The sequence below is a fragment of the Ceratotherium simum genome, chromosome 18 (assembly GCF_057802395.1).
Source record: "Ceratotherium simum simum isolate JZ-2026a chromosome 18, ASM5780239v1, whole genome shotgun sequence".
Lineage (NCBI taxonomy): Eukaryota > Metazoa > Chordata > Mammalia > Perissodactyla > Rhinocerotidae > Ceratotherium > Ceratotherium simum.
In genome coordinates, this window is record NC_141917.1 from 6,569,434 (window position 1) to 6,594,073 (window position 24,640).

Consider the following 24,640-nt stretch of genomic DNA (forward strand, 5'->3'; position numbering starts at 1 on the left):
GTCTTTTAGAACAAATATGCCAGATACAGTAAATGAAAATGCTAGAAAATGTCAGAAGAAATTTTTCTCTCCCTGTGGTTGTCTTCTGATTTGTATAGCAGAGCTCATGTGATGCCAGCCTACCAGCCTTGTTCCAGGCAGAGATAAAAGCACAAATATAGATATTGTCCTGGGTTGGGGAAGTAGGTCACACCCCAGCTGATAAAAAAGCTTTCTACCCTACAGGAGTATTTTCCCCTTAATGTCTATTTTCTCTAATGTCAATATAACTCCACCAGCTTTTTCTTGGTTAGTATTTTCCCAGTTTCCCTTTTTTCTCTTGTTTTATTCAGCTTTTCCTTGTGGTTATGTAGGTTTTAGGTGTGTCTCTGGTAAATAGCATCCAGCTGTGTGTTATTTTCTCTGATCCAGCAATCTCTCTCTTTTACCTGGCAAGTGTAATACATTTACGTGTGTTATAATTACTGCTCAGTCTTATTTTGCTTTTTTTATCCATCGTGTATCTTCTTTGCTTCTACTTATTTTTCCTCCCCTTCTGCATTCTCTCAGATCCATGGAGTTTATTTATTCTCCTTTATTCCCTCTAGTGACTTGAAAGTTATATATTCTAGTATTTTCTTTTAGTGATTAACTTAAAACATGTAACATGTGCACATAACTGAGTCCATCAATATCTCTTTCTTCTTGTTGAAGAATTCAGGGGCCATGTTCTAAATCTCTACATCTGATCATCCTTTTCCATCTTCCACATTAGTGTTGTTTAATTTTTTCTAAATTAAAACTGCTTTTATTATTTATTGTTATTACTGTTTTTGTTGTTTAACAATTTCTTTGTTCATCATTCTTCTGAATAGCATTCCTTCCTCCAAGACTCAGTGTCTGTATTACCAAAGGGTTATTACTTTTGTAATCCTTTCAGTGACAGCCTATGCATAATAGACCCACTCAGCTTTTCTATTAAAAACTAGTCTGTTTATTCCTCACTGAGTAATAATTTACAATAATTTTTCAAACATTTTGAAAACACGAGTCCATATTTTCCTGGACTTTAATGTGCTGAGGAGAAATCTACTGTAGGATTTGTAGGATCTTTTGTAGGATTTACTCTTTGTCTGTCAGAGACAATAGAGTCCTTGTGTTAAGGGGTAGATTTACTTTCAGTTTCCCTGCTTGGGACTCAGTGTGTCACCTCAACCACAGAGCTCCTGTTCTGCTTCAAGTCCACAAAACTGTTGTCTGATTTCTCCTGTATTTTGTCTCTTTCTCAGTCTTTCTGTTCTATTTTTCTCAAATTTTCATCACAGATATATTAAATCTTTTTATTGTGTCTTCTGTGCCTCAACGTCTCTTCCATATTTTTCTTCCCTTTGTCTTTCTGTGTTGTTTTAGGGATTATTTCCTTAGATCTATCTTACCCATTGATAATGATCTGTTTTTCTTCTGCAGAGAATGGAAATTGGAAGTCAAACACCCTTTGTATCCCAAAATAGGGTCTCAAACATTTTGTAACTTTCATTTAAATTGTTAGGAGGCTTGGAGCTTTAGTTAATCTATCCTCCAATACACTGTTTAATATAGCACTGATAGATGATGCAAGTTGTCAATGCATAACTATTGAGTTTTTAATTTCAATATCTACATTTTCGTCTCTAGAGAGTCTATGTGGATCCTTTTTAAAATATGGCTATTTTCTTTTAACAACTTGCTAATTCATTACAGACTATAATCCATCTTTTATTAATCTTATAGGCTATTTCAGATTAATATACTATCTGCAGATCTTGTGGTGCTAATTCTACTATCTGTTATGTCTGTTGATTCTTCCTCATAAGGTTCATTGTCTTATGTAGTTCATAATTTCTTTTTTATTGTGAGGTAATATGCAGTGTACCCCATGATATAAAGTATTGTTTATAAGCAGTGTTGTTCTTACTTCTGCCAGACCGCCAAGGACTTTCTCCATGTTTTAGTCTGGTTAATAACCTCTCAACTTGGTATTCTCATTATGAAGCAGATAATGTCATTTCAAACCCAACACCCATATTTAGCTTTTGAATTTATCATTGGAAGTTTATTGATACTCTCCTAAACTAGTGCGTGGAGTTCTTCTAGACTTCTTTACGTGGAGGAAACATCCTTCTGAGGCCTCTGGTTTCATTTAGGGGTCTTGGTCCCAGCTGCCCACCTCTTGCAGGCCCAAGGTAACATCTTTTCCCTGTGGGCATTAAAAGCCTATCCCTAGGTGTTGTAGCCTCTGTCCAGTTCCAGGACACTCCTGGACCAATCCCACAACCTCAGTCCCTCTGGAGTGAGCTCCTTCTTTGTTTCCAGCCCCAGAGAATGTCTCTTTGGGCCCATCATTAAGATAGTGAACATATTGAGCAAGCATCTGTTGAGTTCCTGCTCTTTGCCGAACACTGTGCTGCTTCTGGGACTACAAAGACAGCTGTGATGTGATTGCTCTCCTCAACTAGCTCTCCATGTGGCCAGAGACAAGCATGTCAGCAAAGATCACACAACATGGACAGGCTGTGAGTGCCATGCAGTGGATGAATGACTGAAGAATGTGGCTCATCCAGGGCATATGAAAGAAACCAATTGATTTTGTAAAATATGATTAATTGAAATAAAGAAGTCTTTCTGTAGGAAATTCAAGTAATTAAATAACCAAAGTACACACGGCAGTCTCTGTGACATTAATGTTAGAAGTAATTAGTGCTACAGCTTGTTGCTGCCATTCAGAAAGACAGTCCTCAGCCAGTTAAAACACCAAAGTGGGTGTTCCTTTAGGCAAATACACAGAAGTGTGTGCTTATATAATAAACTTCACCATATTTTTCAGGCAAGATTTTAAGATGAGTTTTGTTTTTCAAATAATAAAAGTTTGCTACTCAGCCACTATGATATATTTATAACTTTTCGAATTTTTTCATTTGATTAAACTTCACTTAATATAAGCATCTACTTCTTTTCAGTTACTTCATTTTATTTTTAAAATGGGCATTAATGAAATTGTGAATGCAGTCTGTAATTATTACATTAAATTGCGAAGAATTTTAGAGTGAGAGACTACCAGTTGTTTCCAGTAATAAAATATTCAAAAAAAAAAAAAAGGCAAGGAAAATATTCTTGGTGGAGGTATTTTTCTTGTTGTTGTTTTTTTTAATCCAAATACAGTGCAGAAAAATTTTATTTTTATGTGCAGACTATTCTGCCTATACTGAAGAACACCAACATTCATTCCACACCCTTTCTAGCAAACTACACTCATCCTTGCCCCTAGCACCAGCTCTGTGATAGGGTTTTTATGTAAATTTATATTCTTTCTCCTTTTACATCTCCCACTAAATTTGGTACCAATTCTGTATCTGTCAGTGGATAGATGTGGCATTAACAGCTAAGAACACTTCTAGAAGGTCCATAGTGAGCTCACAGTAAGTAAGAAGCCATCATAGGATACCATGTGACACATTGATGATCAAGAAAGGGAGGAAACAGATTGGGCTGAACTTACTCCAGTAATTAAACCAAAGATGAAATAGGATGACTAAACTAGGCTCATAGCAGGCACTCTCTCATTTTCACATGAATAGCATCTTCTGAATAAATGCCAAAATATTCTTTGAGATGTTATCATTTATAATGTTTCATTAGGATGGTGTAAATTTTGATAAACTTATTTTTCCATCAGGGACTTTATTGGAGTACTTAACTCAAAATAGAATAAACTGAAGTAAATTATCATGTCAAGATCCAAGTTGTAATTTTTATTCAGCGCTGCAAATTGAGTCAATGGCCTCATTTTTCCTTAATCAGATTTCTTCTATTTTAAGATCTTAAAGTCCTTTTTCTCCTCTTTTTCCCCATCATTGATTTCTTCTGCTCCCCTAACATCTTTATCTTCCTCCTCTTCTGCCCTCACTGTCATCGTAGTTCAGGGTACACAGCTCTATCATCTTCTTCTATTTCCTTGTCCTTGCCACCAGCAATGTTTACCAATCTTCGTATTTTAGCACAGTTTTATTTATGTTGCCTCTATTTCGGGATGGGAATGAAAAGATAAGGGAGGCTGCCTGCTTCCCTGACCTTGAAAACAATGAATATTCAGCATGATGAGTTTAAAAACGATTGCATGGGGGGACTTTGACGCATACATGAAGACTACACGAGAGAAGGAATTGAATCTATTGCATCCTGAGTCCGTTGTCCTGAACGAGCATGTGCCAAACACACGTGAATAGTTCCAAGTGTTGTTCTTTCTAGAGGTGAATAGGAACATGACAGTTTTCCTGGTCATCCTGCCACGTATTCAGTAGGCACACGTAGACAGTAGTTTCTAGGGCCACCAATTTGTCATTTTTCCCAGCATGTTGCAGGAGCAGAAAAAAATTCATGTGCGTCTGCCCACATCTGTTTCAGTAAATGAGTAGCCTCTGCTCAGAATATAACATATTCCTATTAGGTAGCATATTTGGTGAGGTTATCACCGTGTACTATTTTAGACATTCAAACAGAGTAACTTTTTAAATTTCATAATTTCAATGAAATGTCTGTGTAATAACTAGATAATAGTTTACTTAATTGACTGTGATTGGAATCTGAGCTAGATGTAAATTTTCTCCTAAAGTGGTAAAGTTTTGTATTTTCTGCTCTTAACATTTTCATTATCATATCTATTGATAATTTCTGTGTACAGACACAAAAGCATTGATTTTGATAATTTTCCCTTAAATAAAAACAGTAATCTTGGTTGATTAGGTTGCAAATACATGTTGTCTTAATTTGCCAGAATCAAACCAAATGCCATCATCTCCTGATGAGCTAGATAACTATGATGTTCTGTTTGAATCTCTGCTCTTCACACTTTATTATAGATTGTCCTCCAGAAGACAGATCTGATTAGGGTCTGTGGTATTAATATTATTAGAAGTAGCATGCATTAAACGATAATGATAATTGACCCTCAGGTGGGTATCCTCTAGCTGTATGACTCTCCAAGATACTGCATGTTCAGAGCATTAAAGGGCGTCTTCAGCCCGGTGGCGCAGTGGTTAAGTTCGCACGCTCCGCTTCAGTGGCCCGGGGTTCATGGGTTCAGATCCCACAGGCAGACCTATGCGCTGCTCATCAAGCCATGCTGTGGCAGCATCCCACATATGAAGTAGAGGAAGATGGGCACAGATGTTAGCTCAGGGCCAATCTTTCTCAGTAAAAAGACAAGGATTCGCAACAGGTGTTAGCTCAGGGCTAATCTTCCTCACCAAAAAATAAAAATAAAGAGCATCTTATTCCATGACAGATTTAATGCCACCACCAACCCCCATCCAAACCCTGCTCTTGGGAAGAAGCCTAGGGCACAAATCTGGCCCCTCCCACATTGCTGGTGGGAAAATGCCCTACAGAGCCTGGCCGAGTGCACCTCCCGCCACCAGCCGGCAGTTCAGCTCCCAGCAGCCCCTGGACCCAGGGCAGCACCAGCTCATGCTCCCAGACAGGCTCTAAGAGGAATCAGAGGAGGCCCTGGGAGCACCAGCCCGTGGAGTAAGCCTCAAACGTTGTCCTGGGATTCTATGTCAGTGGGGGCTGTGTGCCACAGACGATCTTTCTGCCTCTCTTCTATCAGGAACTGAAGGAAAAACCATAGTGGAAAGGAGGAAAAATTAGATTTTTTGTTCGTATAGATATAAAGCAAATAGAGTTTTTAGTCACTAAAATGTTTCTGAGAAGTATTACGTTTGCTTCATAAATATAACGAGAAGAGCTGTTATGAGTCCTGTTCTGGGCGCCTTATGTGGCTCATTTAAACCACTTAAAAGACCAAGAAGGCAGATATTATTATTATTGTTATTCCCATTTTAGAGATGAAGAAACTTAGGCCAGAGAGGCTAATTAACTTGCAGAAAGTCTCACAGCTGTGGGGGTTTGATCCTGGGTCACTGGGCTGGTTCTCTACTCTTCTAACCACCTTTCACCTGGTATTACACAATCTCATTTAATTGTTGTATCAGAGTTTAACAGATTGCAATGCTTACGGTTTTAATAAAGCAGATATATATTTTTAAGAATAAAGCAAAAAGAAAATGTGAAAGAGGTAGAGAAATAAAAGTGCTGTTTATTGATGTAGTTAAGGAGTGTTCGCTATTTGAGTTTTATTGATGGCACACCAGTTTTACCACTGTATTAACAAGTCAAAAGGGTATGATATGTTTATTCCTTCTTCTGAATTTTTTGAAATCATAACTTTTTTTAATGTTTCCAGGACACATAGCCTTCAGGCTACTATCCCTTTAGCATGGAGGTTAAAATTTAGATCCCTGGGGCCGGCCCAGTGGTGCACTCGTTAAGTCCGCAGCTCTGCTTTGGCGGCCCAGTGTTTGCCGGTTCGGATCCTGGGCGCGGACCTTCTCACAGCTCATCAAGCCATGCTGAGGTGGCATCCCACATAGGAGAGCTATAGCTCTACAACTATGATACACAGCTATGTACTGGGGCTTTCAGGAGGAAAAAGAGAGAAAAAAAAAAGAGGAAGATTGGCAACAGATGTTAGCACAGGGCCAGTCTTCCAAAAAGAAAATTAGATCCCTGGAGAACTCTCAAGTACTGCTTGTCCTAGCACATAACATATGTAAATACCCACCCCAGCGCCTGGCACAGGCAGAGTTTGTGGTATCCACACTTTAGAACTCTTGCTGCTTCTGCTCTCTCACCACCTGGACAAAGATGAGGGTCACTGTGGCGCCTCCCTGCAAAGGTAGCCTTCAGGAGGTGATGAGCCTATCCACTGAGATCCTGCAGAGCAGTGTCTGGCCCACAGCAAATGAATAGGGAACTCTGGCTGCCATTCTGTAAAGACCTCGGTTACTTCTTGTATCCAAAGAGCTTTTCCAACACAGTAATACTGCTCATTGCAGCATTATTCATGATAGCCAAAAGTTGGAAGCAACACAGGTGTCCAACGACAGAAGAATGCATAAACAAAGTGTGGTGTATGCATAGAACGGGATGTTATTTAGCCCTATAAAAAGAAGGAAATTCTGTCACATGCTACAACATGGATGAACCTGGAGGACATTATGCTGAATGAAGTAAGCCAGTCACAAAAGGACAAATACTGTATGATTCCACTTATATGAGGTACCAAGAGCAATCCAACCTTTAGAGACAGAAAGTAGAATGGTGGTTGCTGGAGGCGAGGGGAGGGGGAAGGGGAATTCTTTAATGAGTATGGAGTTTCAATTGTGCAAGGTGAAAAGTTCTAGAGATCTGCTACGCAGTGATGTGAGTATGGTTAACACTACTGAACTGTGCACTTAAAAATGGATAAGAGGGTAAGTTTTATATTGTATGTTTTTTAACACAATTAAAAATTTAAAAGAGAGCTTCTCTGTGAGGGAAGAAGCCCCCACAAGATGGGATGAAGTAAAGACATCACCACGACACACACCTGGGTGTGTGTGCTTTGGGTGTTGTCTTTGGAGGTACAGGCACCAAACCATTTTGTGGTCCAGTTGTATTCTTATGATTAGCTACGTGTTCATCTGTTTTCTACATAAATCGGCTGGATGTATAACAACTGCTTCATCATAGCTGTAATCTGAGACCCAGCACATCCTCCAGAGTGTTTTGATTAACTGACATATTTTTCCTTTACCAGAAGATTTTTTTTTAAACATAATTTCAGGTCTGTTTTAAAGGACATACAAGCACATCCTACATTTATCATAGAAATTTAGTTAATTTGTTCCTAATTTGTCACAATGATGCCAACATAATTTTAACAAGGTTTGGGAGCTGGTATGGGACCCCAGGGGAGGACAGAGCCTACTTGTTTAATCTGGGAAGAATATGGGTGCATCTTGTGGTTTTAAACATCATTAAGAAACCTGAGAGAATACACAAAATAGCAATACATTTCTTTTTCTTTCTCTCTCCTCACAGCAATGCAGCAAAAAGGCCTCTGCATCTCTCCTGTGGCTTTTGAAGTCGTCGGGCATCATCGCGAACCGCCCCTGGCCACGGATCTGCCTCACGGTCATCACCACGGCCATCATACTGACCATGGCCGTGTTCAACATGGTGAGTCAGGGCTCCCACCAGGCAGGGCCATCTTTGCTTTCGATGCCTGTCTTGGTGGAATTTGGCAACCTTGCTCGTACCTCCTTTGGTAACACCAATTATTGCCTGTTAAATTCAATATCCAACTCCCGCAGCGGCAGCCTCACTAGGGAGAAGGATGTTTTGTGCGGAAGGCACCTGCGAGAGGGCGGCTCCTTCCAGCAGCTTCCCACCTCCTTGCTCGCTGTGGCTCCTGGCTCCAGAAATGACATGGAACGTCAGCAGGATAACAGAACCATCAGATGAAGGAGATGCAGTGGGAGAGATGTCCTGCTCTGGAGTTTAAAAGGACTGATTTCAGGCATCAGCTCCCCACCTTACTAGCTGTATGATCTTGGAGAGTTTTCATTAAACTTCAACAGGCCCATTTCTCCTTCTCCAAAATGAGAACTGACACTTGTCTGCCAAGGCAGTTTTTAGGGTAGATGAGCTGATGTTCCTACCACACTTAGGACAGTACCAGGCATTTTGTAAATACTTAACCAGTGGTTGCTCTTACCATATCTATATGATCATTACTGGTATATCCTTAAAAATAGACACATAAGTAATCAATGCACATTGAGACACATCCTTATTATTATTCTGACATCATCACCATCAACCATAAGGCTTAATGATACTTCACATGTTGGTTGCTTTACCAGTTGTTGGAACTGCAGAGGATCATGAGGCACAATCCTTGGCTTCCAGAAGCACAAAATCAGGTTAAGGAGATAGAGCACATACATTAAATAATAAAGACATAGTTTTCATAAATCAGACAGCATTCATTCAGCAAAAAAAAATTTATTGAGCATAAGTATGTGCCTGGTATGTTGCTAGATATTCAGAACCCAAAGATAGTTCTCTGCCTTCCAGGAGTTCATGGTGGAATCTAGGAGACAGACAGCTGGATAAAACTGTTATAAAAGAGTCTGAGAGCCAATAGTAGAAGTGTGTAGGGAGGTGGTATGGCTAAGGAAGAGAGCAGGGCCTACTGGACTGAGTTCTAAGGGATGGATACAAGGAGTTCAGGAGATGGTGGATGAGAGATAAGAAGGAGGGAAGACATCTGGCATCGAGGATGAGGAAGAGGGCAGACATTTGTATCAAGAAGTAGTGAAGCATTGAAGAAGTAGGTAAGGACCTTGAATGTTTACTTGGGATCAATCCTCAACATTATACTATAGAGCGTGCAGTTTGTGACACACCTGGAGAGTCAGGTGAGGGTGATGCCACCTGAAAGCCAGACGGGCTGCAGTGCCATCTTCAGGGGCAGGGCGGCCTGTTCATCCACTTCATTCTGCAGAAGACAATCTGAAGGACACTGGAACGGGGGTGTCAGAGAAAAACTTGCCTTCCTTCCCCTCCTGCCCTATCAGGAGGTGGGGGTATGGATTCTTGAGTGTCCTCCCACGTCATCAACCAGAGGACACGCATGCTGGCTGTCCCCACCTCACCTCACCCACATGCCCAGCCCCCTCTAGGAGTTCCCCTGAGAAAGAACATGAGGTCAGGGCCTAACCTAGGCCTCCCCAGGCAAGGTCAGTGAGAGGTACCACCACAACCACTCCTTCCTCCACCCACCCACTCAGCCTCAGAGGTCAGCTCAGGAAAGAGGCTGCTCCCAGTTGCCCCTCTAGGCAGTTACAACTAATGGTGCCTGTGGGGAAAGGGCTCAGGGTTCAAGCCCATGCAGTCAGCAGACAGGACCAGCTGACCCTGGTCTTTCATTTCTATGTGGAGTTGTCTTGATGGGTGAAGTTCACCATGGGAACTCTACCATCCTAGGCCTCCTCCTGCTCCTTTGTAAAGTCAGCTAGTGACACTGAGCTAATCTCCCCCCCTTCTCCATTCACAGCATCTGAGGCCATCTTTCTGCTTCAGGGACAATGAGAGCTCCCTATGGGATGGTGGCCTCATCTTTGAGGTCTCAGGAATACCTGGACCATGACATCAGTTATTTCCAACAAGGGCTTAATCAATACTGACTGGAGGATAACTGGAAAATGGTGCCATGTCTGGACAAGTAATTCCCTGAAGAACTACCCTGCTCTAGAGGGACTTTAAAATGCAAGGGCTCAAGTAGAGACTTAGATCAGTCAGCCTGAGGCACGTGCTCATGAGGGACCCAGATAGATCGGCCAAGGGCTTTCTTTGTGACGATGACCCAAGGGGATTTTTACTGTGGCCCCAGAGCTGTCATTAGAATGAGGGTGGGGAATGTAAGATGAGGGACTTAAGACCGAGACAAGAGAGACTTCCCTGGAAGAACCCTTCTGCAAAAGTATTACTAGCCATTATTAGCCTAACCTTCACAGGCAGTATTTTGGATATTTCAAGGGCATGAAGACACCCCAGAGGAGGAAGATAGAAAGACAAAGGGCAGTGGCCAGAGCCTGTGAAAACCTGTGTGTTTCCTAAAATGAGTTCCTCATGCTCAACTTCATAACGTGCATTTGTGCTTTAGTCCTGCTGCTCAGAGGCCCAGCTCTCCAGGAGAATGCACCAGCAAGCTCCCAGATGAGTTGGGTAAATTAAAGCTGCAGGAGACAGCTGGGTCAGAAGTAAATTCCACCGTGAAGGGATGGGGAACAGGACAGTCCTGAAGGATATCAGGGCACACTAGCTACTGTTCTGAGACATTCTAACAGATACAGAGTGTTCAGTTGCCCTAACAAGGGGTGATTGCCACAGTGCCCTTATAATTAAGCTGCCTCATCCCTCAAGAGTGTGGTCACTCACTTGTGCATGCTCAAAGTGGATAAAACATGCTTCCTGAGTTTATTGACCTTCTCCATTGGCCGACATACAAGTTACAGGGACAGGACATTTAACAGGACATTCACACACTTAAGAGTGAGGTCTTTTTTCTTTATTTTTTCACATGTCCTAGGAAAGCACCTTCTATATAAGAAGTAGCCATTCAGTAGTTACTCAATGAAGGAATGAATAAATAAATGACAAGCACATAAGCCTTTAAAAAAGAAACCCATTTCTTTTTATGAAATCCAGTTTGACCTTATAAAACCAGGAGTTATTACCTAATTTTTTAAAGACAGAATCTAAATGGGAAACCAATCTGTTTTGGAAGCTCATTGTATTTCATACAGGATAATTAGTAATGATTGGCATGCAGTTCAGTCACTGTCTATAAATGACAAGCTGAGCATTTAGGAGTACAATTTTTTTTTTTTTTACAGTTAACTGTGATCCCTTTAAAGAAGAAATGAATCTCCAGTACCAGAAATACATCTTTCAGGGTCATTTTCTTTCCCCTCAAAGAAGGGAGTTCACTGCCAAGTGAGATAGAGAAGTCTATGGGAGACATGTTAAAAGTATGATGGATGATCTTTAGGAAAGAAATGAAGTAAGGCTTCGCTCCACGTACTCAGCTACCATCTGCGGCAGTAGAGGTTGCGGGGCGAGCAATAAGCTAGATTCCTTTTTTTTTTTTTTTTCCTGTCTAGTGATGCAGAGGGAAAGGAAATCAGAACTGCTCAAGCAGTTTTTTTCCTCCACCAGTGCAAGATAAATGGCATTTTCTTTGATACCTGATGCCCTGAAATTAGTGGTGGTTCTCCATGCAGATGCTCCTCTTGTATTTATTTCGAAGAAACATCATAAAACAGTATGAAAGCTGACTTTAGATAGAGAAAGGAAATATTTTCCCTAGTTATAGAGCTTTCTTATAATTTCTTATTAATCACAGAGGGGAAAGACTTGCTCATCAGGGTACCGTCTTTGATCACATATGGAGGATTTACAAAGAACTGCTCTCCAGCTGTGCTGATCCCTGCCCTCTTGAATTATGACTGGGTGAGGCAGACACAGGGCGCCATGACAGACCCACTCCTGGGTCATGCACATCACCACGTGGTGCTGATGCAGCATTCAGGGGCTGGCCAGTCAGAAATGAGTATCAATGGGGGCCATGCAAGGGAGGAAGGCTCCAGGCCAGTCACTCAAATTTGGGGAAAACCTTCCACTAGGGATGTGGGTAAAATCCAGTGTTTACCTGCTTGCAGTCAAAAGCTCCCAGCGTTGTTTTTGTGCCTTTTTTTCCTAGCCCTACTTCAAACTCTCCACCCTGGAGAGGTTCTATTTAACGCAGCTTAGCTTTTTTAATTTGTCGTGGTAGTTCCTTTGGAAACACAATTTCTAGACTAATTTAGCCCCACGCCTGAGTTGTAGTTTTGCGATTTCTTAACAGTTGTTAACCCAGTGAGGCTAATGCAGAAGGTCGACTCACATTTCAACAAGAATAGCAGCTCTTTTGTGTGTTACGGGGAGGGGGTGCTTTCAAGAGCCAGCTTTGCTTAAGTCACTGGAAAGAAAATTTTATTTTCTGTTGGAAAACTTCACCTTTTTAAAATCATAGCCTCATTCAGGTCCTCATGTATAGCCCTTGTGATTTTTAAGTGTTCCATTAGGGACAAAGCAAAAATACTTTCCTTTTTTCCCTTTTCCTGTTTTTAATGTTTGTTATTTTTCTATTGGGTAAAATATACATAACATAAAATTTATCATTATAACCATCTTTAAGTGTACAATTTAGTGGTGTTAAGTACATTTACAATGTTGTGCAACCAGAACTTTCTCATCATTCTAAACAGAAACTTTGTTCCCATGAAACAGTAACTCTCCACTCCTGCTTCCTCCAGCCCCTGATAACCTCTACTCTGCTTTCTGTTACTATGAATTTTTCTATTCTAGAAACCTCATATACCTGGAATTACACAATATTTGTTTTTTTGTGTCTGGCTGATTTCACGTAGCAGAATGTTTTACAGGTTCTCATTTTCTCTTTGATGCACAGTCCCTCCACAGCAGGCAGACCTCTCAGTTTGCCCTGTATTTTTCCAGCCAGTGGCAAGCAACCCTTATTGACTGCTTCCCTGTCATCACTTGCCATTACCCTCTTTACCTCAAAGGGGAGAGATGCGTTAGGAATGAGATGTGGGATGAGGCTGCCCACAATCTCCCTCTGACGTTGACTGGATGGTCCATTTCACGTTGAGCCTTCACATGCATTTTTAGTCACTAATATTTATTCTGAGCCTGCATTTTCACAGCCCTTACAAAAGCCTGGGTCAACGGGAATGGTGTGTTTAGAGGACTGGCTTTTAAAAATCGCGTTACACTCGGTTGTATATGACAAAACATCCAGGTCAGTTTTATTTAAAATGAATTGTGAGATTTTACCATGACATTTTAAACACCTGATGTTCACATCATGACACCAAACACCCCAATAAAAAGTAGAGAGAAACCATCGGTTATCCAGATTTTTTTCAAATATAGGGTTTGGGGTACCAAATTGCAAAGGATGTGTGTTCTGTTCCATTTTAGTTTCCAGCTGACTGTTCAGAATCATGTATGAGAAGCTCAAATCTTCTGCTATCTTTTTTCTGACATTTTGACAATATCATCATGTGATTTCCCATGTCATTTTGCAATCTTTTCGGAGAACTTCTCAGAGAATATTATAAGTAGCCTATCTTTGTGAGCCACACAGATAAGGAGTTAGTTGTGGTCGACTAGTAGTCTATCCAGACTTCTAATTCCAGCCAAGTGACAAATGCAGTGATGTCATCAGGCATAAAACAATATTAAATAGCGTTTTCACAATTTAATATTATTTGAAAAACATAATTCATGATGTTTTACATTGCCTGGGAAATGTGAAAAAGACGCATTAGCACTTTATTAGGATATTTTGTTCAAGATGAGGATATCATTTTCTCAATGATGACAGAGGTTGTAGAATATTGAAATTGGTCCAAAGAGGAGGTCTCCAAATAATTACGATGCTAGAAATTCATTCTCTGGAGAAAGTTGTGGCAGTTTAACCTGGAAGGAAGAAGGACCAGGGATTCATAACTCTCGAGTATTTGCCTGGCTATACTTAGGGGATGACATGAGTTTATTTTAAATTGTCTAAGAAGACAGAAGAGGGGAAATTGGTACAAAAAATTATAGTGTGATGCCACTAGACGTAATGAAGATTTTCTTGATTTTAGGGGTAGTATTCAATACTAGAAAAAGGTAGCAGAAAGGTTAAGGAAGCATTGTTGGGTACAGTGACTGAAGTTTTTTATTGATTTTCAAGTTCAAACTGTCATACTTATTATATAGCCTACTTGCCAGACAAAATTTTCACAGGATGTATTTCTACTCATTGTATGGCAAGAATTTTTCTTCTCTTTATGGTGATATAATCAAGAAGTTTTTTATTGAAATACATTTGACATATAACATTGTGTAAATATTTAAGATGCACAACGTGTTATTTGGTACATTTATATATTGTAATATGATTGCCATTGTAGCAATAGTTAGCACCTCTATTGCATCACATAATTATCATTTCTTTTTTGCAGGGGGAATAAATAAGATCTAGTCTCTTAGCAAGTTTGATGATTATAATACAATATTGTTGTCTATATTTAACAAACTGTGCGTTAGGTCTCCAGGACCTATTTGTCTATGAGTTGCAAGTTTGTACCCTTCAACAAGTTTTTGTTAATAATTTTAAGATCCCAGGTGCTTAAGACTACTAACCTATCAAGCTAAATAGTCTCATCTTGTTTGTCATTTCTTGATTTTTTAATGTTTAAATCAATTGTATTTTGAATCTGTCAAATCTAAATTTGTAATATTTTGGAGTATGATATTTGCCAAGCAATTACTCCATTAGTGTTTTTTCTGACATAATTTTCTTCCAAAGAATTAGCATATTTATAGTTCTACCAGGGGCTGTGACATTTTCAATAAATTATTTAGTTTAAATAAAGAAATATACCACATTTCTTTGAGTTTTAAGTCAGCATTTTGCTGCATTTGATCAAATGATATAATGAGTAGAAACACTGTATCTGGTGTCATTCTTGGAATCTGAGTGTTCCCAAGAATATACTAAATAAATGCCTTCTTATCTACCTATGTAAATTAGTTTAGGTATTTGACAAGATCTGTGCCATCAAAGGAAATAAATTAATAGAAGCAAACAAAAGAAACCACAGAAACGATGCAGGAAAGTTTTCCTTTCTAAACCTTGAATATGTATGGTCAGCCCTATGCAGCAAACACAACCTAGTTTTATGGATAAGGTGAATTTCTTTCAGTAAAGGGAACTTGGCCCGTGTGATTCTCTGGTTTATTTTTACTAAACACTCCTCTGACCCTCAGCCACAGTACACAAAAGTGACTGATCCTCAGTCACTTAAATAGTCTGTATTGCAGCTTCTGTAGAAAAGAGGGAGACAGAGAGATAGAAAGAGAGAGAGAGAGAGAAACAGAGACAGACAGACAGACAGAGAGAGACAGGGAGAGAGAGAGAAAGACAGAAAGAGAATCAGAGTGAGACAGAGGTAGAAAAAGAGAGACAGAGATAGAGAAACAGAGAGAGGGATCGAATGCTCCTACCTTGCTAACAGGTTGACACTTTCCTTCTGGGCACTGATATTGGTGACTGTTACATAGGAGCTAATCATCTTTATTTTCTCAGGATTACTTTTTTTTTAATTAGGACCCCCTTTCTAACAGTCCTAAGAACCTCCATCCTCTCAAATTTTAATCTATTGTGATCCTGAGCTGCCAAGCACTCACAAATAATAGATGTGAATGTTCATGCCCATTATTGCATTTTACCCATAAAATTAATTTCTTTTCTTAAAATAAAAAACTCATAAAACTCCACTGATTTATTTAATGTTTGAACCAATATGGTGAAGATACTGCAAAAACATTCTAAAGGCTCTTGTTTTGTGGTGGAGAGTTGAAAGTCTGTGTGCGTGATGATATCAGCCTCAAACCTAGTTCTAGCCAAGCCCTCTGCCCTACACTTGGGACATTTGTGTGTGTGTGTGTGAGGAAGATTAGCCCTGAGCTAACATTCACTGCCAATCCTCTTTTTTGCCAAGGAAGATGGGCCCTGGGCTAACATCTGTGCCCATCTTCCTCTACTATATATGGGACACCGCCACAGCATGGCTTGACAAGTTGTGCGTAGGTCCACGCCCGGGATCAGAACCCGTGAACCCTGGGCCTCTGAACCACTATGCTACCAGGCTGGCCCCTTCTGGACATTTTTAATTTTTTTTGTGTGTGTGTGAGGAAGATCAGCCCTGAGCTAACATCCATGTCAATTCTCCTCTTTTTGCTGAGGAAGACTGGCCCTGGGCTAACATCTGTGCCCATCTTCCTCCACTTTATATGGGATGCCGCCACAGCATGGCCTGAGAAGCGGTGCATCAGTGCGTGCCCGGGATCCAAACCTGGGCCCCCAGCAGCGGAGAACATGCACTTAACTGCTACACCACTGGGCCAACCGCCTCTGGACATTTTTAATTTAATATTTAACAGAGGTGCTTCTGTTTTCTTTAATGTCGATTCTGTAGTTCTGGAATTCACTGTTCAGTGTGTAGCACAATAATAGTTATTTAATCATTCAATAGAGATTCTCAAAGCTTCAAAAAAGAGAAGAGGAAGCTATTCGAATGCGTTTGAAGTATAGATGCTGGATTGCCCACATCATCCTGCTTACTGTGCAGAGGGAACACAGTCATTAACACACTTAGCACCCACCTGCTAACCCTTTAATCTAATCCTTGACACAAATTCATTGAAAAAAACATTTTCTTTGCAGTTTTTCCTGAGTGACTCAGAGGAAGCAATCCCTGCAACTACCAATCTATCAAACATAAGTCTTTCTGCCTCAAATAATCAGGCAGCGATTCTGCGTGCGCAAAATTTGTTTTTCCTTCCGGTAAGAATGTTCTGTTCCTTGTTATTGCTTTTGTTATTTTCCTGTATGCTATTAGCCTATTTACTGTTATGGCCTCCACTTTCTCGTCTGTTCTAGACTTTACTTTTCTTCTTTGGTGTCCATACCTGAGTAGGTCCTCACCAGTTGAAAACTGTCAACTTTTTGAGAGAAGTCTTGACTGATTGGCACCCCTTAGATCACGTTTGCACTCACAGTGTCATGTTGATGCTCTTACAGACGACTCTTGCCTTTATCTTCTGAACTGCTACATTTTATAGTGTGTATCACAGCATTTGACATTTAATTACATGTCACAGAGTTTCTGGGTTCATTGCTTATAGATTTGCTAATTGTTCCAATGAATTAGTGTTAGCTCCCTGACTCTGCTGACGGGGACCACATCCCATATTTCTGCCTCTCCTTTGGCTGCAAATACTGTCCAGGGATTATATCCTCAAATCATCCTGACTCACTGATTCATTTTAACCAATGTCCGAGAGGGCCTAGATTGAAATTTCAAAACTTACTAACACATCAGTCTTTTCAGTGAAAAGAGGTAAATCAGTTATTTACTGCTTAATAACTTCTTTCTTCCATGAATTATTTGTGCAAAGAAAAATGAGTTTTGATAATGTCCTTTTAATTTATTTTAATAATCATCTAAAAGTAGCATAGATTATTCCCATTGAGTTTCTGTCTCATACAGTCAGTTTTGAGAGTGCTAAATAAACTATCTGGGGGACTGAAATGGGTAATTTAATATGTATACTTTTAAATTTTCCTACCAGGGGCCAGCCCTGTGGCTTAGCGGTTAAGTGTGCACGCTCCGCTGCTGGTGGCCCGGGGTTCGGATCCCGGGCGCGCACTGACGCACCGCTTCTCTGGCCATGCTGAGGCCGCGTCCCACATGCAGCAACTAGAAGGATGTGCAGCTATGACATACAACTATCTACTGGGGCTTTGGGGGAAAAAAATAAATAAATAAAATTTCCTACAGGTTTCTTAAACCCCATTAGCTGTGGTGATAAGGATGTCTCCTTTCCTCATCCTTCTTTCATTGATTTGTTCCCTTGATACAGGCTTGGATCCTTTTTCCCATCTTGTAGTTTGAGTTTCCTGGGAAGCTCACAGCTCTGGGTACAGAGAGTAGGGGCATCTGGTGTTCTCTTAAGGCCATGACTGTTTCAGAGGCAAGCTGACCAGGGTCCATAGGAATGTTCCTATGGCCTCAGGAAGAGAGAACAGTGTGAGCCTCGTCCATTAGCCAAAGGGTCCTGCCTTCATTTTAGTCATTAAAGCCCATAAGGATTAGACATCATCTTTTCTATTTTAGTTATGTGAAAATTTAGAGATGGGATTCATGGTGAAAATTTATTGGCTGCGATCTCTCTGTGGGCAATTTGGAGCCAGCTTCTTTAAAGAAAGATTTAAACTGACCGTGTGGTCTAGCTCTTCCTCCTTGAACGGATGGTACTGTTGACCAGTGGAAGGAGAGAGCGCCTGCAGGCCGCCCCCTGCAGCATTCAGATGGCACTTTAATGGTTTAAAGACGCATTTTCATAGGAAAGAGAAGTGTGGCTGGCAAAGCATGTTTTTTAAATCCTTCCATCTAATATTCTGGGGTAGAACAACTCACCAAGCTTGGCACCGCCAAAGGCAATAAGGTAATCATTCTGAATTTCATTTAGGTAAGTCTGTATGATACCTTATTTTCAAAAGAAACAAATCATCAGAAACCCAAGATGGGAAATGTAATGTTTACTAAACCTGAAAAGATTCTGAAAAAGTGCACAACAGACTCTAAAATCTAGGTCAGACTAGTCACCAAGCCACTACTGTTCCCATAATAAGTCCTCAGAAAGAGGATTATAGTGAGCTTTGCCAAGGAAGCCCCGAGTGCTCACATACCATCTGTACAGAAATTGCTTTATTAACTGGCGACTTTAGGAGTCCTGAGGAGCCTGGAAACATCCTGGCTTCCCCCTTCATAAATCGAAAGGAACACTAGGAAAGCTGTTTTGTGGATGTGCCCCTTCTTTCTTTCCTTCTTTTTTCTTTGCTGGGGAAGATTGGCCCTAAGCTAACATCTGTGCCAATCTTCCTTTATTTTGTATGTGGGGCAGCACCACAGCGTGGCTGACGAGTGGTGTAGGTCCGCGCACATGATCTGAACCCGCGAACCCAGGCTGCCAAAGTGGAGCACGCCAAACCTAACCAGTAGGCCACAGGGCCGGACCCCAGAATGTGTCCCTTCTTATGTGATATCTGAGGTTGACAAGGGAGTGGGGAAGAGTGTCTGCATTCACTGCTGCAGGTAGTATAAAGTCATATAACTCTACTTAATGGTAATTTATAACAATCATCAAAAAAGCATAAATACAGACACACGTTCTGCCCTGCAATACAAATTTTGGAAATTAATTATAAAGGTGCAAAAATTTAGCTACAAGAGTATTCATTAAATTGTTTAGATAACATGAACAATAAAGAAAGCAAATAACCTAAAAGTTAGAATAAATTTAATTGTTTGAATAAATTCTTTTGTAAACATACAATAAAATTATATTCAGCCACTATAAAAGATGCTGTAGAAACTATTTAATGACAGAGAAATATATATTCATGATGTTATTAGTTGAAAGTGTCATTTAAAAACATTCCAAACAGTATGATCCCAATTTTCTAAAATAATAATATCAATAAAAAGCAGCAAAAAAAAAAGGCTGGAAAGACAACTCACAAATAATTAATAGTGGCTCAAATTGGATGTTGTGAATTATAGAAGACCCTTAGTTTTATGTGTCCTTTGTATATTTCCTAATTTTTAACATCAAATGTGTTATTTCTGTAGCAAAAAAAAAAAAAAGTTATTTTAAAATGCTCAACAAAAGTAACTGTAAAGGATATTTGCCATGTAGGCGCTTCATACGCTACCAGGCATTTATATAATTTCATTTGCAAAACTACCCTGTGAGGTAGATATTATTGGAATTCTCATTTTCAGGTGTGGAAACTGAGGCCAAAAGAGACCTAAGTAAATTACCCAAGATAACAGTGGCTGTTCCCTTGGTGTTAAAATGCAAGTTGATTTCATCAATTAACTATACTGAAAGTGTTAATTAACTAATATTAGCTTAGTTAACTTAATATTATTAAATGATATTACTTAGTAATTAAAATAATGTTAATAATTTAAAAATAATATTAATGTTAACTTAATTAACTCTATTAACTAATAATTACATTAGCTATATCAAAACTATATTAAAAATAAGGTTGCTAGTAATTAGATCCTATGAGAAGTCAGTTCAGTAGCCTACAGGCAGAACGCCTGACCGACTGGTGCTCTCCCTGGTGGGCTGCGTTATGTGGGAGGGACTGCTGATCCTCAGGGCTCGCAGATGGGCCTTCTCGCATGTTCTCCCTCATTCACACATCCCTCTGTCGCTATCTATAGGTTCCCAACCTGCCTTTAAGTCAGTCCCCGATCACCTTGTGCATGGCCTCCAAGCATTCTAGAAAGGCTATTTAATAGAAAGCAAACTAAAAAGCTACTTTCCATTGGCATATATATTTTAGTAGATGTTCCTGAAATGTGAAAACTTTTAAAAAGCCTAAGAATGAATTTTAAAATGTGAAATCATAGGCATATTTGTATAGGTATTGGCACATATTCTAACTAGAAGTATTGCAGAAAACCTTTACAATCCTACTCCCCAACCCCCTGGGAACAGATGTGCACACTTTGAGACACACTCATACAAGGGGCTCATTATTCTGCTCTTCCTTCAATTAAGCTGAACTGGTTGATAACTTTCATTCTAATAATGGTTTTCAAGCATAATTTTAGCAGCAGAATCCTTTTAAAAACCAAATCTTGCAAAAAGCCCAAGTTTATACTAATAATAGCAGAGTTTATATAGCTTCCCATGGGCCAGATACTGTTCTGAGCTCTGTACTTATATTATCTTATTTCATCCTCACAAGAATTCTTCAAAGTGGGTACTGTCATCTTCCCAACCTCGAGTCCCTTGTGCAGGGTGCAGGATTGCCGTTAATTATTCAAAGGAGCTGCTTTGGTGAGCAGATGGGGCAGACTCTGAATGGGGGCCTTGCCCACTGCCGGTTCCCAAGGCAATTCCATGGCTTCTGAGGGGCAGTTTTCTGATACTAGTGACTGCTGACTAAACGACTAGCAGGTTATAAACCAGGGCTCTCCAACTCTCTGTGGGGAAGGCACTATTTTCATTTTGTTTTGTTTTTTTAGTTTCCAATCTGTTGCATATTGATACTAAAGAAAAATATAAGGGTGAATTAGCAGAAAAATGAACTAAAAAAAAAAAAAAAAGACATACAAATTGCAAGCTTGGAGTCCAGCCCAGTGGCATAGTGGTTAAATTCATGTGCTCGACTTCAGCGGCCCAGGGTTCGCAGGTTCGGACGCCAGGTGCAGACCTACGCACCGCTTATCAAGCCATGCTGTGACAAGTGTCCCACATATAAAATAGAGGAAGATGGGCACAGATGTTAAGCTCAGGGCCAGTCTTCCTCAGCAAAAAAGAGGAGGATTGGCAATAGATGTTAGCTCAGGGCTAATCTTCCTCACCAGAAAAAAAAAATGCAAGCTTGTATTTTATTAGATTCAACAGAAACAAGCCCACCTTGTCAAATTGTTACGCATGTTCCGAGAGACAGGCATCCCAGGCCCTGCATGGACCTCCCTAGGCTATTTGCAGAGCTCCCTGCAGAGCTTCCAGAGGCTATCCCCAGCACTGGTGTGTGTTCTATCACTGAGCCCTCACACCTGCCCTCAGAGGTGGATACTTAGTAACTTACCTAAGGAAACAACAGCAGAACTCAGAGGTGGATACTTAGCAACTCACCTAAGGTAACAGTGGCAGAACTGTGTGTAAATAAGAGCTGGTTTCAAAGCACTTGCTACCTCTCCTACCTTTCTGCTTCGGGGAGCAATGAATGCACCCCATCTGCTCTTTCACAGATCTCTTAATTCTGTCACTCCATTCTGCCAGCCCCAACAGTCCCATAGGACACATTCCCTCTCCTCTCTTCCTCTTCTTAGTCTCTGTTGTGGGTGGGAGTGGTGGTCAGAACAGTGGAGAACTGACATCAAGTAGGTAATTTTGGGCAAAGAGATTGTGCTTACAACACTCACTATCCCTTAAAATGCTGCCACCTGTAACGCGCCCTTGCCCAGGAATGCTTGACTTCCCTGAGAGTGACCCAGTTTTCGTGTAATCCAAGGAGAATTGCTCTTCTTCCTTTGGAAGCTGAAGTGCCAGGTCCAGTCCTCACCAGTAAGGGATCTGTATGAACTCCTGCGTGAGTGCCTCCAGCAACGTCAGCGTGCCTCTTACAGGGAAGGAAGCACTGCAGCTCATTTTTCAAGTTTCTTTCTTCCCCAAGAACAAGACTGATGAGCTAATCTCAGTAGCCCTCCAGATAGCTTACTGTGGGTGACCTCAGCTGGGGAAATGAAAGGAAGCACTAGAATGACAAAAGATGAGGCATTTACACGTGGCTTCTTCTATACAATGAAACTAAAATTGAGTAGCTTACACAGTGGGCTATTTTTTAAAGATAGAATTTATCAAACATCAATCAGATCTATGTTTTATTAAAATTATTAAGCTTTATTGAATGCTGCTTCTGTTCCGGGATGCTAAGATAGTAGCATAACCTGTTGTTCGTAAAAACCTCACGCTGTAGCAAATAAGGCTTTGTGAGAATGGCAGCCATTCTCATTTAGCGAGTCCCTCGTGACTCATTTATGGGGCTCTGGGCTCCAAGCTTTATTATTCTTCTCAATGACCTCCAGAAATGACATTATTACCCTCATTTTACAAATGAAGACACCGTGACACAGGCAAGTTAGGTCACCGGCCTAAAGTAACCCAGCTAATGAGTGATTGGCGCAGAATTGAACCAGGGCAATCCTGTCTGGTAAATAGTGGTCAATAGCGAGACAAGTGCTAACACAGGGCAGGCCTGCCAGCTGCTTCCTATCGACTACAAAAGATAGAATGTGCCAGCTTTTTTCCTCGCACTTGGTTCTTCCCATTTCTTCAGGTGCCTGTCCTCTTCCAGGATATTCTTGACTCATCCTGGTCAAAGCTTTTAGTTTTTTAAATCTTTTCTGTTTTAGATAGTCCCTCTGACACACAATGTCTCTTTCAATAAAATGCCTGGGCTTTCTTACACTTCTAACAGAACTAATTGTAATGATTTATATCCTCTTAATGAATTAAAGAATTGAAAGGCCAAAAGAGATTCTATGTACTATGAATTTTTTTAAGTCTGTAAATGTATAGGGAGTCACATTGTTTTTATTTTCAAGAAGCTCATGGCATTTGCTTATAATGACATCTTCAATATAGTTTTTTTATTATTTCTGAAAACTACTTGTCAATATGCATGACTATTTTTTATTAAACATGCAGCACTGGGTCAACAAGCCATGTAATGAGTAATTATTTTCTAAATCAAATGTGTTCTGGCTTTTAGCACTGAATCAAAGAGCAGGAAAAGGCATCAGCCCTCACAGCCAGTTTATCAGTTGACCACATGAGCCTGGTGGTGGTCGCCCATTGTAATTACTTCAGTATTTCTCAGAAGAGATCCTAAGTGTTCATGTCGTGTATTCCCCGCTCCAGTACTTTATCTACAGCTGCATCCTGGGATTGATCTCCTGTTCGGTTTTCCTGCGGGTGAATTATGAGTTGAAAATGTTGATCATGATGGCCGCATTGGTGGGCTACAACACCATCCTCCTCCACACTCACGCCCGCGTCCTGGATGACTACAGCCAGGTCTTATTCGAGAGGTAACCTGCTTCCTCTTCTTTCTCCTTACTTTAGTTCTTTCACGGGATGTTGGTAACATGAGTGTGTGTTGAGTAAATGCAAATCAGCAATTTCACCGTCACTGGTAATCATTGTATGAGAGTTTCTTTGAAGAGATGGTTCAGAAGGAAGATGTGTTTTTATTATAGATTACATAGAATATGTATTAGCATACACAATGAGAAGATAAGCAGTGTTTTAAAGAGATGATTTGTGTTATAATCTGTACTGTATTGATAAGAATAATCCAGGGTTTCTCACCCTCAGCATTATTGATATTTTGGACTGAATAATTTTCTGTTACAGGCAGGGGAGGGAGGAGGATGGAGAGGCTGTCCTGTTCATTGTAGGTTAGTAAGCAGCACCCCGGCCTCTACCTACTAGATGCCAGACACAATGCCCCACTCCAAGTCGTGACAACCAAAAATGCCTCCGGACATCACCCTGCAGAGCAAAATGGCCCCCTAGTTGAGAACAACTAAATCGATATACACAAAAATATTGGAAAAATAAGTGGTTACATTCGCAAGTTATAGTGCTAAAAATTTCTTATTGGAGATTTCCTAAAATACCCTGTGTAGAGAGAGTGTTATCAACTGTGGCAGTTCTCTGTTCTATGAAGAAATTAACTTCCAAGAAAAAATAGGATTGTGTTTACTCTCCCAGCCTTAGGACTGGATACAGTGAGAATGATCCTCGCAGGTTCACTCACTCGGAGTTATGAAAGGTTTCCTGTGATCAACTTACTTCCATGAGCTTGTAATGAATATTTATTCCCTGCTTGAAGAAAAACATTTTAATCCTTATGATGTTCTCCATCTCACATCTTAATAGCAAAACAACGTTTTATATCAACTGTTAGGTTTATTTCTGGATCCACCAGGCTTCAAATTTTTTCTATGAGCTCTTTGCA

General features: G+C 40.3%; 1 protein-coding gene across 1 annotated transcript in view; it reads left to right on the forward strand.

The window, feature by feature from the left end:
• The window catches only part of ADCY2 (adenylate cyclase 2), a 404,666-nt gene that overhangs the window by 338,235 nt on the left and 41,791 nt on the right, over window positions 1–24,640 (forward strand). The window contains exons 16-18 of the mRNA XM_087443107.1: window positions 7,939–8,076; window positions 16,748–16,867; window positions 23,539–23,708. Of these exons, the coding sequence (XP_087299233.1) occupies window positions 7,939–8,076; window positions 16,748–16,867; window positions 23,539–23,708 (428 nt within the window). The remainder of the gene's footprint in view (window positions 1–7,938; window positions 8,077–16,747; window positions 16,868–23,538; window positions 23,709–24,640) is intronic.